We start from the raw sequence: 16,416 nt of genomic DNA, 5'->3' as shown, positions 1-16,416 counted from the left end.
TTGACTTAATAAAAATACTGACCCATGGATTTCAAACACTAAATACCAAAGCAAATAAACCATAGTAACAGCTAAAAAATAGCAGCAGCTAAAACCATATTAACACTAGCCTATCTGTAAGCTTTTCTTCTCTCTACCTTACTGGAAAATATACTTTCCATTCTTTACATATTTCAGTTTCTAAAAATGATTTTAGCTAATGATTTCTTGTTGAATATGTGACAACACAATAGAACTTCCTTACCACGTGTGTATGCACACATGTACATATTGGATATAAATGGTTCTTTTTTTGACTGTAAAAAACCCCCTTAACTCCCACCTAAATTTTTTTTCTAAAGCCTTAGCACTCCTCAGATGTTACATGGGCTACATTTAAAAAGTGCGATCTGACTGTAACAGATTGCAGAATGTTAATTTTATCTTAGTCATAGTTGCAGTCAGTTGTGATAGGAAAGCTTTTACTTCTGGTCTGTCTTATCCAGTCATTTTGATTTTTATGTATTTAAGAAAGCGCTATTATTCTAGCTCTGTTAGACTGAAACCTGACTTCTAAATCCAACAGTTCTTTTAAGCCTTCTGGGATTCTTCCTGTAAGCAAAATATCTGGGAATACCTAATAAAAATCCTCAATGACTTGTGGTCCTATCATACCTAGAATTGGGATTAAACAGGACTATGAGGAAGTAAATATTTAGAGGAAGAGAAATTAAGAGAAAAAGTTAGTTAGGCTTTCTGAAGATATTTTCTTAATCTGTGAAACAACAAGTGAAGCATCACTTGTTACCCTCCCTTCCAGGATTCCCCTTATTCTTTTTCTTGCAGGTGAAGTAAACAAATCTCAGCAGAACAGTCAGTACGAGGAAATAAATGTCAGTACTTGAACAATTTCTTTTAGCCACAATTCTAGAGCTCCACAGACTGTTGATGCTGTAGGCAAAGCTGTTTCAAAGTGTAAAGTGTAGGTCTATATCCACAAGTTCAGAATAACATATCCCTAAAAGGTTTAAGTATATTAAATTTGGATGGCTGGATCAGAATAAATACATTTCAAAGTGCTCATGTACGTTCTTAAATATTCCATTAAGGAGGCAATGCAGAAGTGACTATACCTTCAGTTATAACAACATTTGCCACCTACTTAGACTCTGATTAGCTGACTTAGCCAAAATAACCTTGTGATTAAAGGTAACCACATTATTATCAGGACCACAAAAATAATTGCTTTGACCACAACAATAATTGCTTTTTGAGCTAATGCTAATTAGATACTCTATATTTGCTTCCTTGTCTGAATTAGAACAACAGTACTGATGGTTAGCAAACAGAGTTAAGGAGAAAGCTTGATTACTGTCTATTAATGCAGTATTGGAGCGCTCTCTAGTTTGGAAAACAAAGCAGTGACAGAAAGATGAAGCTAAACAAACTCAGCCAGGGAAAACTGTGTACGTTTTTAACTCAGCTGTTGAAGTAATTCACCACAAGATGTGGATGACTGTCCATGCCTGGTAATTAGAAACCAGTCTTGTTTTGGTTTGTTTTTGAGAAAGGTGCGCAGACGTTCAAGCAGGAAATAATTTCAGAAAACTGAAAGGATTACTTTATAGTGCAGATCTGACTGGATGATCAGAGCAGTATCTTCTGACCTTAAATCGAACCAACTATACTAATTCTATGCACATTTCTGATAGACGACAAATAGTTATCTGTTAGTCAGCTGCAGGGTTGCCATATATCATGCAGCAGCTGTAGCTCTCTCTCTCTAACATGTCTTTTAGAGGCTGTCATTGATATTAATATTTATGACAAAAAGAATACCTGGCAGCATGTTTATCAATAAGTCGAGGTTAAAGAGGAAAGTAGAGACCATCCTATTAGAAGTTTGTGCATGTCCGCACCTCAGTAACTGCCACACAGCATGCTCTGCTGTTAGTCTAGTATCTGCTGCTGTTAGATAGATATCCTCCTCCACATACATTTCTAGCCCAAAGACCTGCCAAAGTATCATGGGAAATATCTCTCAAAATGCTATGAAACTGATACAGACTTGAAAGAAGGAAGGCTACCCTCAGAGAACCCAAAAACCTGGGCAGAAGTGGAACTACTGCTGGTCAGATTGAGATCCAGACACATCTAAAAACATAAATAGAACTTCCTTACATCAAAATTCACTCAATGAGAGAAAATATATCATCCATGTTATTCTGCAGGACTCCAGGTTTGCACTGGAAGGATATGGTTGCATCAACAGTAGAAAATCAGCTATCACTTCCTAGAATTCAGGTTTGCTGTGGATTTTCATTGACAAAGAAAGAACAAACTACTATGAAAAATGAAGTCATTCAATGTAAACTGAAAGCAAGACCAGGAAAATGGGTTTCACTCTAGCCACACGTCACTAGCACTGAGAGAAGTACTGGTAAAAAAAGTACCAGTACGTAAAAAACAAGCACATATTAAGAGATAAACTTTGATCTGTCGGCACTGAAGGTATCTCCTGACATGGATATAACCAATGACATAAACACCAATAACCTAGATACCAGCGCTGGCAGAAGCTGTACTGTAAACAAAGCTGTACTGTCAAGTACTTAAATCTTTTTCTATGTTATAATGTAGACTATATTTTTGGTATTTTCTTTGCACTATTTTGTAAAATTGGAAATTCATTATGATTTTGTCTAAGTTTGTGAAGCATGAATACAAAATCACACAAAATAGCTATCAGAATGAGAATAACTCCAGGTCAAACAGCAAATGCACAAGGAAGTCTTACTGTTAGCTTGAAAAACAAGAAAAATCCATAGAGTCTAAAAGGCACAATATGAAATATATTCTAGGTGCATGAGAACTACATTGAAGGTACATTGCAAACCTAGAAGTGTTCCAGTGTTCACAAGTAACAGTAGAGTCAAGAAATTCTTATAGATGTAGATTTCGTGCCTTCCCCATGCATATACATAAGTATTTCACAGGAGCAGTCTATATTCCGCTATGATTGAGAAGGGAGATTGTGTCAATGGGGTAAAAAAATTTTGAACACTTAAAAAGAATGAAGACCTTATCCTAATACTTTAAATTGGTAGCTTACCAATACACATTTCAATGTTCATTTATTTGGACAGTTATTTTATTTTTTTTTAATATTTGACTGTTTATAGAAGAAAACTATAATTAAGGATTAACAACATGAAGGAAGCAAATACTGTTACAGATGGTTTTTTAGCCCTTGGAATAATGAATCCTTTCTCTACTCTTATAAAGTGAGAAATGAGTGAGTTATTAAAGCCTACTTGAGATTTTGGAAACCACTTCTAAAAATTATGGTGCCTAATTGAAGGCTTGGGTTCTAATTGTGTCACTGTAGTCTCTAAATTATGGTCAAGAATATTATGAAGCCAAATTATATTGCATCCATGCTGTACTTCTGGACAGTAAGCGTAGAGCTATGATAGCAGAATGGGGTTAAAAAAAACCCCAAATTTTCAGCTCAGTAAGGAATGTATTTTATGGTAAATGCTGTTATAAATTACAATATATTTTTTGGGACTGAAAAACTTTTATAAGTTTTGTTTCAACAATTTCATAGTGTTTAGATTTTTCTTGATTTTTTTTCCTGCTTTTTAAACTGAAATATGTACATACTTTACAAGCTAAGATTTTGCCCAAAGTCTTAAATAACACAAAGCATTCCAGAGATCGTGGGACTGCTAGGAAAAAAAGAGATAAGAGAGGACTTAATAACTGAAGAAGAAGGAGAACATTATCTTGCAGGCTTAGTATTAGTGTGAAGGACACTGACAGAAATTTCATAAAAGACAATGTCCTAATTGAAATTAAAATTAAAATTTGTAAGCCATTATGTCAAATGCTATAATAACAAAAGTCTGGTTTTCCTGAGGACTTACAGGTCTCTCTCACTCAAGTGCCATATTCACAAGCTTGATTGTCAGTTTTAAATCCCTTCCTCATACCTTCCAGGGTTTTAGAATATCCAGAAAGATTATGTGTAAAATTTTTCATCCCATCTGTTTTCTAATAATATTAACAATAACCTTTTTGTTCTACTAGGTGATCATCAGAGTCTGTAAAAAGGAGCTATTGAATCCTATAGAAGATACTTCATTGTTCTCTGGATATTGGTGAAGGAATTAAAATGGTGGTACAGCAAATGCTGAATATTTACACAGTATTTGGGAACACCAGAGCAGAAGACTTTGTTGAATACATCCCTCCCATAAGGGAATCATGCAGCTGTCCTGACTTTTTTAAAGATAGCATTAGATATGCAGGACAGTAATTTAAGAATACACATAATCCTGTCAAGAATTATTCAAGAGCATGTGTATGCACTTGCTTGACCTGTAGGACAGCATGTTAGCATTGGTCTGAAATATGTGTTTGAAGTTGAGTATAAAATTGAATATTGTCACAAATAGGCTGCTTTTCTGAATTATATCTCCTCATTTTTGCTGTGTGTTTTGTCATGATTAACAGTCTCAAAATTCTTACTCTGCTTATTCTTAACCTTAAAGCTATACGAATCCCATTTGCCTTCAGAGATATTTAATACAGAATCTTCAATGTAAGAGATTCTCTCCTTGAAGAAAATTACAGCCTCAGTAAACCACCAGTAAACAACATTTTAAGATGTTAAATCTATGTCTTCTAAAGGCAATCCTGATAAGACACATGCAGATAAAAGCTAATACACTTCATAAGCTTACAGACCTTACAATAGTATAAGCAACTAGCTGTTTCATCTACAATCAAAACTGGTCAAGCTTTAAATCTAAGTGATCTAAAATTATCCATGAACGAAACAGAGAAAGTTTATTTGTCTTTCTTTGGAGCTCTTTCATGTTCCTCACCTCTCTACACATAGATGATTTCATCCCACCACTTCAGGACTACAGATTTTTTTAAAAATTTTTGCTATTCTTTCAACAGTTTTTCAGAAATATTCCTGTCACACATCACCATAAGAGGACCAAAAGAGCCAAGCAGAACATCTCTTTCATAAGCAGTATGAAAAGCAATGCTCTTAAAATGTGTAGCAATTTAGCCCTGCTTTTATTTTACATACACTTCAATGGTGGAATCATTCTAGGAAAAAAGGAAACAGAATGGAAAAATATAAGAAAAAACAGGTGAATCTTATAAAAATTTTTGTTAAAGTACAGGAAATAAGGATAGATGATTTTCTTTAAAGCAAAATTCCATCACTCATTCAGTATATATACACACATTTGCAAAGAGCTATACTAATTTTATCTTTTAAAAAGGGAATGAATGTCATTGCTGAACTCATTCTGTCAATTATAGGACTGCAACAGGACTTGAGATTCACTGTTTTATATAATGTGATTCTATGACATAAAAAGTGGCATTAAAACCATTCCTTAAAAGAAACTAAGCTAAAGTGAAATTAATAACCATGCTCAGCAAAATCACACATCTTCAGAAGCAGATATTATTCCATTTCATGCAAGGCAAGAAAAGTTTTAAAACTGTAGAGTTTTTTTCTTTTTTTCACTGAAAATTGCATCATCAAAATCAACACAAAACTCAGTGTTTTCTGTTTAATCTTTATCTAGGTAAACAAGATACTTAGCTACATAAACCAAAGAAATTTCATGGATTTCAATAAGCTATCGTATTTTAAATATTTCCCCAGTATATGCAAAGACAAGCTCATAAGGCATAGACAAAATGCAAGGCCAAAAGGTCTAAGCATACACCCTGCAGGCCAGTTGATTCTAATCAGTATTTTTCATCCTTAGCTTCTCTGGCCTTACCCAACCCATATACAGGCATTATTTTTACACCTAAATACATGTCAAAGATCAGATGACAAATATTTGCTCACAGGTACTGACAATCAGCTTTATTGTTTTTTTACTGGAATGTTACCAGTGCAGTTAGATATCTTTCCTTGCAATATGAGAATCGTGATATGGCCCCAACTATTCTGATTTTCATGTAGTCACATTAACTTGAATGAAATAGCTTAAACAGTCCAACACTGATCTTTGAATCTTAGTTCACTTTGTATTAAAATTTGATGTATCGACTTTTAGGGCTATTGTTTCATGTATATGATATGGCAAAAATTATAGATTACATTTATATTTTGCCTTGGAACCATCAGTTCTAAACTACCCTATCGCTAGAAAGCATTTAACAGAAAGGAATAAAAGTTTTCCTTAGTTCATAGAACTATGAACTTCTGGGGACTCCTGCCGACTTCTGTCTCAAAGCTATATTGTTAATACAAACTATAGAGCTAATACTGAATCTGACTTTTTGAACACTTAAATATCCTGATGCTTTTTTAGAATGGAAGAAAATTTACCTTAATATCAAAAGCTCCTGGCTGACCCACTTTGTTATAAAGCTCCAGCTGGTTCTTGACAGGTGTTACCCACAGTATCACCTGATTTAGTTGTTGATCAAGTTCAATGAAATCCTGTAGCAGAATCTCTATTTCTTTTTGCTTCTCTGGAAGATCTTTGGACACCTGAAAAAAATACCAGAAGCCAGTTTTTTGGCAAATTAAAAAAGTAACATAAAGCAATTTAACACTACACACATATACTTTTATATAAAATGTTAAAATACAAGTTTTATACACTGGTAGGAAGAAGGGAAGGAAGGAGTAGACCCACCAATCAAATAATTACAGTACATATATTGCAAGTGAGTCAAAATACATGCTTTCCTTAAAAAAAAAAAAAAATCGCAAATAAAAAAACACCCAACACAAACAAACAAAAACCAAAAGACAAACCCTGAAACACAAAACACACACCACCACAAAACACAAAAAGTCCTAAACCCCAGCATCAGGCTTCTCTTTTTTGTTTTGTAAAGAATTTGTTATCCTGGTATATGAAACTGTTTTAAAAGTAACTTTTTAATCAGGAAAAGCAAGGGTAAAAATATGAAATTGCTGATTTGAATGATATAAAACCTTTCCTGAACTCTTGACTCTAGATATTTACAAGTTTTCTTACAATGTGTTTAGAGTTGTCAGTTGAGTCTAAATACGCGTGAACAGATACATACAGTGAAGAAAAATAATGAAGAAATACATAATCAATACTGATCGCTGATCAGGCCACTTGGATCTCTGATTTGCATTCAAAGCAGTCAGATTTTTTACCAGGCAAATTCTTCTGTGCCAACAACATCAGAAACTAAGAATCGGCGAATGGCATAGTTCGACAGCACTGAAGAACTTGGAGTAAATATAGGAACAGGTTGGAAATGAATAAGCCAACGCAAAGCACCATGCTGTCCTTCCCAGATTGTTTTCTATACCTAGAGAGGTGAGGTGTCACTATGCTACACAATGGGCAACATTGCAAATATATACTAGGGGAGAAACCATCTGTACTTTAAAAAAAAATTATTCACAACAGCAAATATAGGGCCTGGACAGAGAAAAGAAACAATGACAGTTAATTATTAAAATCAGCCAAGAAGTAAGGTTAGTTTTCCATACCAAGAAAAATGAGGTTTCCCAATGTTCATTGCTTCTAAGCACGTGTTTTTACTAAAGCAACCCTCTTAAAAGTAGCAAAACATGAGGGTTCTGATAGACACAATAAAATATAAATTCCCTGTAAAGTTAAACAGCATTAATGGAAATATTGCTATCATATTGCCCAGTTACAGAAGTATTACTGCTGTTTACTAAGTCGTAATCCCTAATGATGGTATTTCACAGAAGACAATAAATCTAAACCCATTAGAGACATGAAAGCAATGCAGGTTACTTTAAAAACAAAACAAAACAAGAAAACAAACAAACAAAAAACCACCCCCAAACAATTACCAGCTGAGAGAATGGGAAGAGCACAACCATCTCATGATATGTGCATTTCTTCACAAATTTGGTTTGAAAATACCAATTTGTTGGTACCCCTCTACATATACTCTGTGTATGATCTATTAGACCATACTTAAGTGATATTTGTAATTCAAGCAGTTGATTTTCCATATATTACCTCCATTGTTCACTATAGCCACCCTATAATGTCCTAGTTAATAAAACTGACCCGTGAGTCAAATTACTTTTTCTGTCTTCTTAATCTTGTTAAATATAATAAAAACTCTGCTTTTCCAGAATGGCACCAGCTACGAAAGAAAACAATTAAAAATGCATTCATTTCCCTTATGTGTTAACTCACTATCTATGCAGACCTTGGCCTAATTTCACAGATTAGTTTCATCTTTCTTACAACTTTTGAATGTTAATCTCCAATGTGTAGTAGCTTTAATATTAACGTAAACAAGTTCCACAGAAATACTACTGAAAGTAAATAAGTAGTCATGGGCAGATAAAAATCCAAGCTGACTTCTGAAGATCTGAAATTTAAATTAATCTGCTTCCAGTTAACATTAATCAAGCATATTGGGTCTATCACAAGACAGAGAAAGAAAAATTTGTAGAGTCTTTGTGCGGAGGAGGGGATGGAGAAGTGATTATATATTAAGGTACACTTGATCCAGAAAAGCAGAATACGAAAGACTAGATTTTTGTGACAGACTATTTGAACGTCCTGTTTTCAAAAAATAATCAGACAAGAAAAGAAAGTAAAATAAATCCCACCTATCGTAAGAGGTAAATTGTGATGTAAGTAAATGCAGCCCTCTTCTTGCAACTTGGCTCCTGCTCTATAATTATAGCACAAACATAGGATTATATTATTTTATATAAAAATGAAAAAATAAATCTAGGTCAATATGAGTCATTTCATTATAAAAGACATTTAGTGTCATCTACTTTTACCACAAAGATTGAATGAACAACCGGAAAAAAATAAAGGACTTTCCTCAAACTCAGGTTAGGGTCACAGATAAGCACAGATAAGCATTTAACAAAGCAATACCTTGTAAGATCCAGGTAACGTGTTACATGCCACTGTGTGGGAATCAGATTCTTAGATTCTGGAGATCAGGGATTTAATTTGCTCACCTGTTTTGTTTTTGGGGTTCTTTTTGTTCTGCTTTTTTTTTCTGGTGTGTCGTTTGTATTTTTTTTTAAAAAACTCTGGCATCAAACTGTCAAGCTGGCTGATCAGATTAGACCCTGATGAGTTGAAGGTAATTACAAGTCCACCTATCAAGCCAAGGTACTGCTTCAGATTGTCTCTTGCAGACAGCTTTTTTCCTGAGCTAATTCTGCAGCTCAGCAGAAGCATAATTTGGGAAAACCTCCATGGAACAACAGACTTGGACATGATGACTGGGTGTCCAGATTTATGCCCTTTCTGTGGCAGAGGAGTACACAAGGAGATGGGGCCCTCCAGAAGCTTCCCTCGCTTTCTACTCACAGTCTTCCAAAACTTGCTATTCACAGCTCCAGGAGCTCCGCCTCTGAGGCGGGCTTCTGACGCTGGTGGGACCTACAGCCATTCTACTGCCCTGTTGTCTCTGGGCTCTCTCTACGAGTTCTTGGATGCCTCCAGGGATGAGTGAGCAATGGCTAGTGACCCACTTCAATTCTCCTTTCTACATTTTTGGCCCCCTCCCTTCCCATCCTCCTTTTATTCATTTGTTTTCTCGGGGTAACCATCCGGTGTCCCCTTAGTTTCATTCCCTTTGGTATCTTACCTCTTTCCCTCCGATTTAAGAAAGACTTCAGTTTTATCAGAGGTGGGCTGATGTCCTTTTCTAAGAGGGGAAGACCTATAGGAACGGTGACCATAAGGCAACACCCACAGAAGAGTAAAAACAGGTCAAATGGGTGAGGTGCTTTCCCCCAAATCTGCCTAAGACTGAACACGGGCCAGATGAAGGAAAGTTGTAGGCTGGCAAGGAAGACAGGGTGTGAAAGAAAAAACTGAAGAAAGGACAGCTTCAACTGGAATATCTTTCGAAGAATCTACCTTAGCCTTTGTATGCAAATTAAATATTTTCAACTTTGCCTTATTAGGCAGCAGTTCAACATTGAAAACATACCTTGGTTAGCAACCGAAGGAAATAATAAATTTGCAAGTGCAAAGGACAACAAAATTATGGATTATTCTTTCAAAGAAAAAATTCTGATTTCAACATCAAAGGACCATGTAACTTCAATATGTGTCAAAACATTAATCTCAAAGCATGTGATGCATTTAAAATTTTGTACTTCAGTTCAAGTGTTAATTAAGTTAGATTAATTGGAAGCTTAGTAACAGAATAACAGAAAAGATTTAAGCTCTAAATTGGGAAACGGTAGAAGAGCCTAATTTTACCAACTGCCACTGGTCTTCACAATACTTAATTTTATTCTAATCTTAAACTATCAGACCATTTCCCAATTATTTAATTTTATGTATTCCAATTTTTCTCCTTTTATTAAAATACTTAAAAAACCACCAATAAATTACCAGCGTAGAAATGATAACATCTCTCAAAACAGGAGAACACTCTGTGGAATTTGAATAATTGCATATTTTCAAAGTCTAGATCTTCATCTAAATATTTTCATTGCTTCTCCTTATGAATTCTAAAATTAATTGCATTGCTTGTTTCTGTTCCATCTTAACCTCATGTCTTGGATGATCTTCCTTCACAATAAACCTGAATGATACAATATTATGTTCTTTCCATCCCCACCCCAATCTGATTACTTCGGTGCAAAATGATACATATGCTCAGCTTGGCAGTCTAGATCTCCTTGAACATTTCACATGCCCCAGTTTTCCACTGCTATTTCCTACTTTAGATAGTTATTTTCAGTCTATGCACATAGTTTTGTGCATGCACTATGGGATGAATTAGAGCTGAGCAGATGGAAAGGAATACCAATTCTTATGATAATAATAAGTACAAAGGGAGGAAGAAGTTGTATAAAGTATGTCACTAGATATAAAATCATATGCTGTGTCCCTGTTCTGTTTAATTCCTTATGAATATCCAGAAAGCAGATTCAATTAAAGCAGTATCAATTAAAATAATAGTTGTGGAGTTACAGTTCAATCCTGTAACCCAGGAACAATGCTCAATATGAAAAAGTCGAAACTAATTAGGTAGAGAGACTAAGTGAAAAAGAACAAACAAAGGCGAATAGTTTTGCAGAGGTCAGAAGTGTCACTGCAAATGAAAGAACTTGATAAATTTTATTACTAGTAAGGCATCACTGTCATTATCAGCAGCTGCCACTGATAAAAGTAAGCAAAGCCACTGAAATGACTTGCATACATTATATTTCAAGTGACCAATGCCTGATTTTGAGTATTTCCTTTCTCTCTCACAAGTCAATGTCAAGGTCATTTCCTATTTACCTGAAATGACTAAAGAGAAGGTAATGCAGTTATGACCCAGCTGCTTGGGAATATAGATGAGGAGGCCCATCTCCCCAACATGTCATTTGTCAAAAAAGAATATGGAGAATTCTCCTAATGGTGAGTGGACAGAAAAGAAATCCCAAATTCTAACTTTTTAACAGTAGTGGAAATTTGAGGTTTTTTTCCCACTATTAGATAACTTTCTCTTGCTAGCTGTCACACCAACCTCTCAATAACAGAGCAGCACTTATAAAAGGATCTTATTTTCATGAATCTGACATTGGAATAAAATTTAGCTTTCTTGATATACGTATTATGATAAATTAAAATAACATACTTTTGGTCATATTCATTGCAGTTTGTGGGGTGTCTATGAAGATTCCTAGCTTGGGAGGGTCTCTCTGGAATACAAAGCACTTTGCGAAAGTGGGCTTCTAGTATAGCGTAACTGGTAGTGACCGGTTGGCGGGGGTGGGGTGGGGAAGAAAAAAACCCACAATTATTTGCACACAGAAGAATGAAGAACGTATAGATTTCTGTATGAATTGCTTTCCTTACTAAAGAAAAACAAGCAGCAGCTTCTGCTTTACTCTTCCATTTCTGCAAAAATACAATTATTAGGGAAGAAAGGAGACGTGACCACACTGCAATCAACCCATAGCATTACTGGACTGAAAGCAGGTTCTTATGTTGTCCAAGCCAGGACTTGGGTAATAAAGAAATAACTAAAGCCATAAAAACTATTAAATGCAAGCTTCAATCCAGACTCATTGATAAATCACAACTGACACTTCCATCACACTAGTAAGATGATTGCATAAAATAGCAATTCTCACAGCCACTGTTGAGAAAGTTTTTATCTGCTTAAAATCACCAACCCTAGAGTGTGCACAAAAGAATTATTTAAAATAGAAAAGGGTGAAGTTAATCTTTATGCATCATTTCTTCATGAAAAACAATCAGTGTAAGAAAGAATTTCATATAAGTCCTGTTTAGTATACCATTTAGTTAATTAACTGAGCCATTTTCATTAACAAACTCAATATTGACTTTAAAACAAAATCTACATAATTTCTTTAAAACAATGAATATTTATGAGCCACAGAGTCTCTGACAAAGTTGGAGTAAAGACTGTATTATTAAAACAAGATGAAAGCACACTACTAAAAATATGTATAGAAGATTTTTATTTGCTATGTAGCTAGTGTTTCATGTTTCCTTACAAGCCTCTCAGGACCTGACCTTGGCACAGGTCTTTTTGCTTTTTTTCTCCTTTTAACTTCTTAACATTGTATCTGTAATATTCTCAAGTTTCATTTTTATTAAGAAAAAAATCTTTTTCTTTTCCAATGATGCAGAAGACGAAAGCAGTCCACAAATCTAATGCGCCAAACAATTTTCTGCTTCATCTGGCTGTCTAGATTTAAAAAAAGTAAATAAATGTATCCCCCACCCCAATGATTTGTTTTGTTTCTCTTGTACGGTAATATGATTGTATATATCACAGTCTTTTGAATATCTGTATGCTTTCCATATTTAATATTTATAACTGATTGTCATTCATTCTGCTCTCTACGATCTCAGCAATCTCCTTTGTCAAGGGCACTTTTTGAGCACAAGACCCTCCACCTTAAACCTCTGCTAAATAATCTAGTCCACAATTTTCTTTTCTTTATCTTTGTTTCTTACCAGTTCCAGAAATCCAAAAGCAGCCACTAAGGGTTTAGAGTATGATTCCCTCACTGACTCTTAATGAAGGATATTCTGGCAGAAAAATTATTTCTAAATAAAAGTACAATACCCTAATTATTCCTTCCCTGGTTTACAGCAGACAATACCATATCTATCCCTGAGGCTACATATAGTCTGGGAGGCAAGCAAACTCCAGGATGCACCCCGCAGTCCGGGTAGCCTGCCTGAACAGTCAGTCAAAGCCTTTTTCCCCATGGAAAGCAGAGCCTGACATATATCTTGGGAAGAAAAGAGAAAATGGCAGGCTACAGTGCTATTCAGCACAGAGTTAGACGCCCAGTTGCGGTGTCCCATGGAAAAACAGCGCTACTTCACAGCGTATGATAAACCCTGTCTGATGTAGTTAAGAGCAATCTCTTATGGTTTGGCAAAGCATAGTAGTCCTGTCTCTGCTTTTGGTCTTTACACGTAACAGAGTTCTTGCTGCCAGTTGCTTCGCCTCATCATCTTTCTCTGCAGCCCTCCTTTTCCTTTTCTTAAGATTACACGTTATCCAATTACTTTACTTTCAAAACCTTGCTCAGTACCGAAAGATCAACTTTCATGCATAATCAGCTCACAGCGGCAATCAGTCAATAGCTTAGCTAAACATATTGATACTTTCTTCTATGCTGTTGTGTATAACCAAAAAAAGCTTCCCAGAAGTATTCACAAAACTGCTGTGGAGCTTCTAAAAACTGTCATCTGCCAGAATGCCTGACAAGCAAAACGAAGCCAAAAGGCATTGTAATGAAACAAATGACAAATATTTATACATGTAGTACCTTAAAATGCAGGGTATAAACATAGAATCGTTATTGGGTTTTCTCACCGAGTTCTCTATAGGAACAACAACAACAACAAAGCCAAACAAAACCACAAAAAAGAAAAACCTAAAAAACCCCAAACCCTTAATGTTTTGTTTGGTAAGAGGAAATGCATATAACTGAATCTAAGATTTTAACACAGCAATAAAATCAGTATCAAATCAGCGATTTCTGACTCTAACCTACATAGAGCACTAAGTTAGATAATGAATGTAAATATAAACTGTATTATTTTCACAGCAAAAAAAGAGTGATTCTTTTGAATTATCTTTGCACAGTGTAGATAAATTACACTGGGTTGGAATTTTATCTACAGCTGGATATGTATAGCATTTCCTAGCAACAAAGAATTTATTATGTTAAAAATTATAGAAAAAAAATAATGTTGATATTCCAATTCCAGTGAGTGAGCTGACTGCCAAGTCCTGAGCTGATATCTCTGACAGAAAGCAAGTAACAATAAACTTGCTTTTCTTTTTGGTTGTCCTTCAAGGATTACCTGGTGTAGCACACTGATTGAGGTGACAACTTATCATTTGTAAGAAACATGCAATTAATAGAAAAGTTGAGAGTGTGGGAGTTACCTATAACAGCGCTCAGTGTATACTTAAGTTCAGTATCATAACAGGCCATTCTCTGGGTAACAATGACGAACATTTTGAAAAGGTGTTTTTAAAACTCCAAGGAAAGTGGCCAATAAAAGGCAAGGTAAGAGGAAGGGAAAAGGAAAGGCAAGGTTTAACTTTAAGGTTATTTCAGTCTACTATGCTTGTGGGAATTTTAATTATATAGGCAAGTTGCAACACAGACAGGCCTATATCATTAAAGTATAATCTTTATCTTGTAAACAGCAAATAGTAAAACATTGATTTTAGGACCCTAGAGTCTTCCTTAACAGAAATGCATGAAACCCCTGGCATACAAAGGCAGTATCTGTCTTGGAATGGAAGCTTTAAAAAAAAGCTCAGACCATTGCCATTGACTGGTGTGTGCATGATGTGAACCAATGTTCGTTGTGTGTGAAATCCCTGTCAGATACACATTTTTCTACACTGCAACAACCGTGTAAGAATTTACCTAAAGTGCCTTATCTGGTAATTCAGCTAGATCAATAGTACCTCAATGTAGCTGCCAGCACAAATATCTTGACAATTAGTACTTTTTGTATTCAAAGTAGTTGGCATAACTTCTTAAATATATAATGAATACATTCCAGATTCTTATGGCAAACAAGAATAAAAATGAATTCTAAGATGGCCAGTAAGATAGTATGATATATGGTACATATAAATACATACATATAATTAATAATGATTTTACAGTCTCATTGGCTAGTACAGACTTTTTAACCCTGCATGATTGCATTTCATATATATTTTTAATTCTTTGCTTAAAGTTTAATGTGTAGTGAACAGAGCAGCAAAGTGGCCTTATAAACACACATCTGAACATTTTATGATTAATATAAAAATAAATAGAAAGTTTTTCTTCCTATACATCCTGTGGATTGTTATTAAATGATTTGCAACATCATCAATTCAATCTAGTTCATCCTCTCACTATTTAAGCAGGTACAAAATACCTTTGAATTCGCTATAAATTAACTACATTACCTGTACTGCCGGTATTAGTTAGAAGCAGACATAGAAGAGCCTTGCCACTTAGATTATGAATAGACATACTAATTCAAAAAGAACACTAGAAAAAGATTATAGGCTAGAGCAAATGCTAAGGGGTCCTAAGGAAAATAGCTGAGAAGATCTGCTCAGCTTCAGCAGTCTCCTGGCTCAATAGGACATACCTGTCAAATAGAGGTGGTGTCTGTCATCATACTTAAGGGTTTTAAGGAGTGAGGTGAATCAGCACTGACCTGAATGACCTCACCTCAGTCTCCACTAAGGTCAGAAGACATTTATGAATCCATTACAGATGCCATTCATGCCTACTTACAAAAACAACCACCATACAAATTTCTGGTGTTCTGAGGTAGTAATTAATGAAGGAAAATTGAGTTAGATGCTACAGAAAAGATGAATGATATAACAACAGTTGAACTAACTTCCTTGTAGAGAAGAAGAGATATCTAGCATCCTAGTCAGATTTCCAGGTCCTATAGTCATGAACTTATTTCAATGAGAATGTTTAAGATGTTCCCTTTAAGCAAAATTTTTGAAAGGGCAGTTATATTAATTGTTTGACATACTTGATAGTTTATGTTCAGGAAGTGTTGCAGTGGAAAAGCAAGAAAGATCAATAGCATGTTGGACTTTTCAGGGCTAAATCCCAACATGGAATTGCCTGAAAAGAAATTCTAATTCATTTGGAATTAATTTTCCAATATCATATCCAACCTCCAACTTAAATGCTGTGTAACTTCAATGCTACAGAACAAGTCAGAGAAAAGAAAGAACTTTATAAAGTGGGAAAATGCACACATTTACCTCAGTCTTTCTACTGGCCCATGACTAACGTCAATGTAGGGCTAGAAATAAAACTGTTCAGTAACCCCTTTAATTTTAATAACCTTTAAAATAATAACAACAAGGCATCAGGAATTCTCATGACTACTAACATGATAT

General features: G+C 35.0%; 1 protein-coding gene across 8 annotated transcripts in view; it reads right to left on the bottom strand.

The window, feature by feature from the left end:
• The window catches only part of DMD (dystrophin), a 1,139,896-nt gene that overhangs the window by 391,942 nt on the left and 731,538 nt on the right, over positions 1–16,416 (bottom strand). For all 8 annotated transcript variants that reach the window (XM_064473561.1, XM_064473589.1, XM_064473531.1 and 5 more), the window contains one exon: positions 6,356–6,520. In XM_064473561.1, coding sequence (XP_064329631.1) covers positions 6,356–6,520 — 165 coding nt within the window. The remainder of the gene's footprint in view (positions 1–6,355; positions 6,521–16,416) is intronic.

This window comes from Phalacrocorax carbo, chromosome 1, assembly GCF_963921805.1.
Source record: "Phalacrocorax carbo chromosome 1, bPhaCar2.1, whole genome shotgun sequence".
In the NCBI taxonomy this organism is placed as follows: Eukaryota; Metazoa; Chordata; class Aves; order Suliformes; family Phalacrocoracidae; genus Phalacrocorax; species Phalacrocorax carbo.
This window is presented reverse-complemented; position numbering and strand designations above follow the sequence as displayed.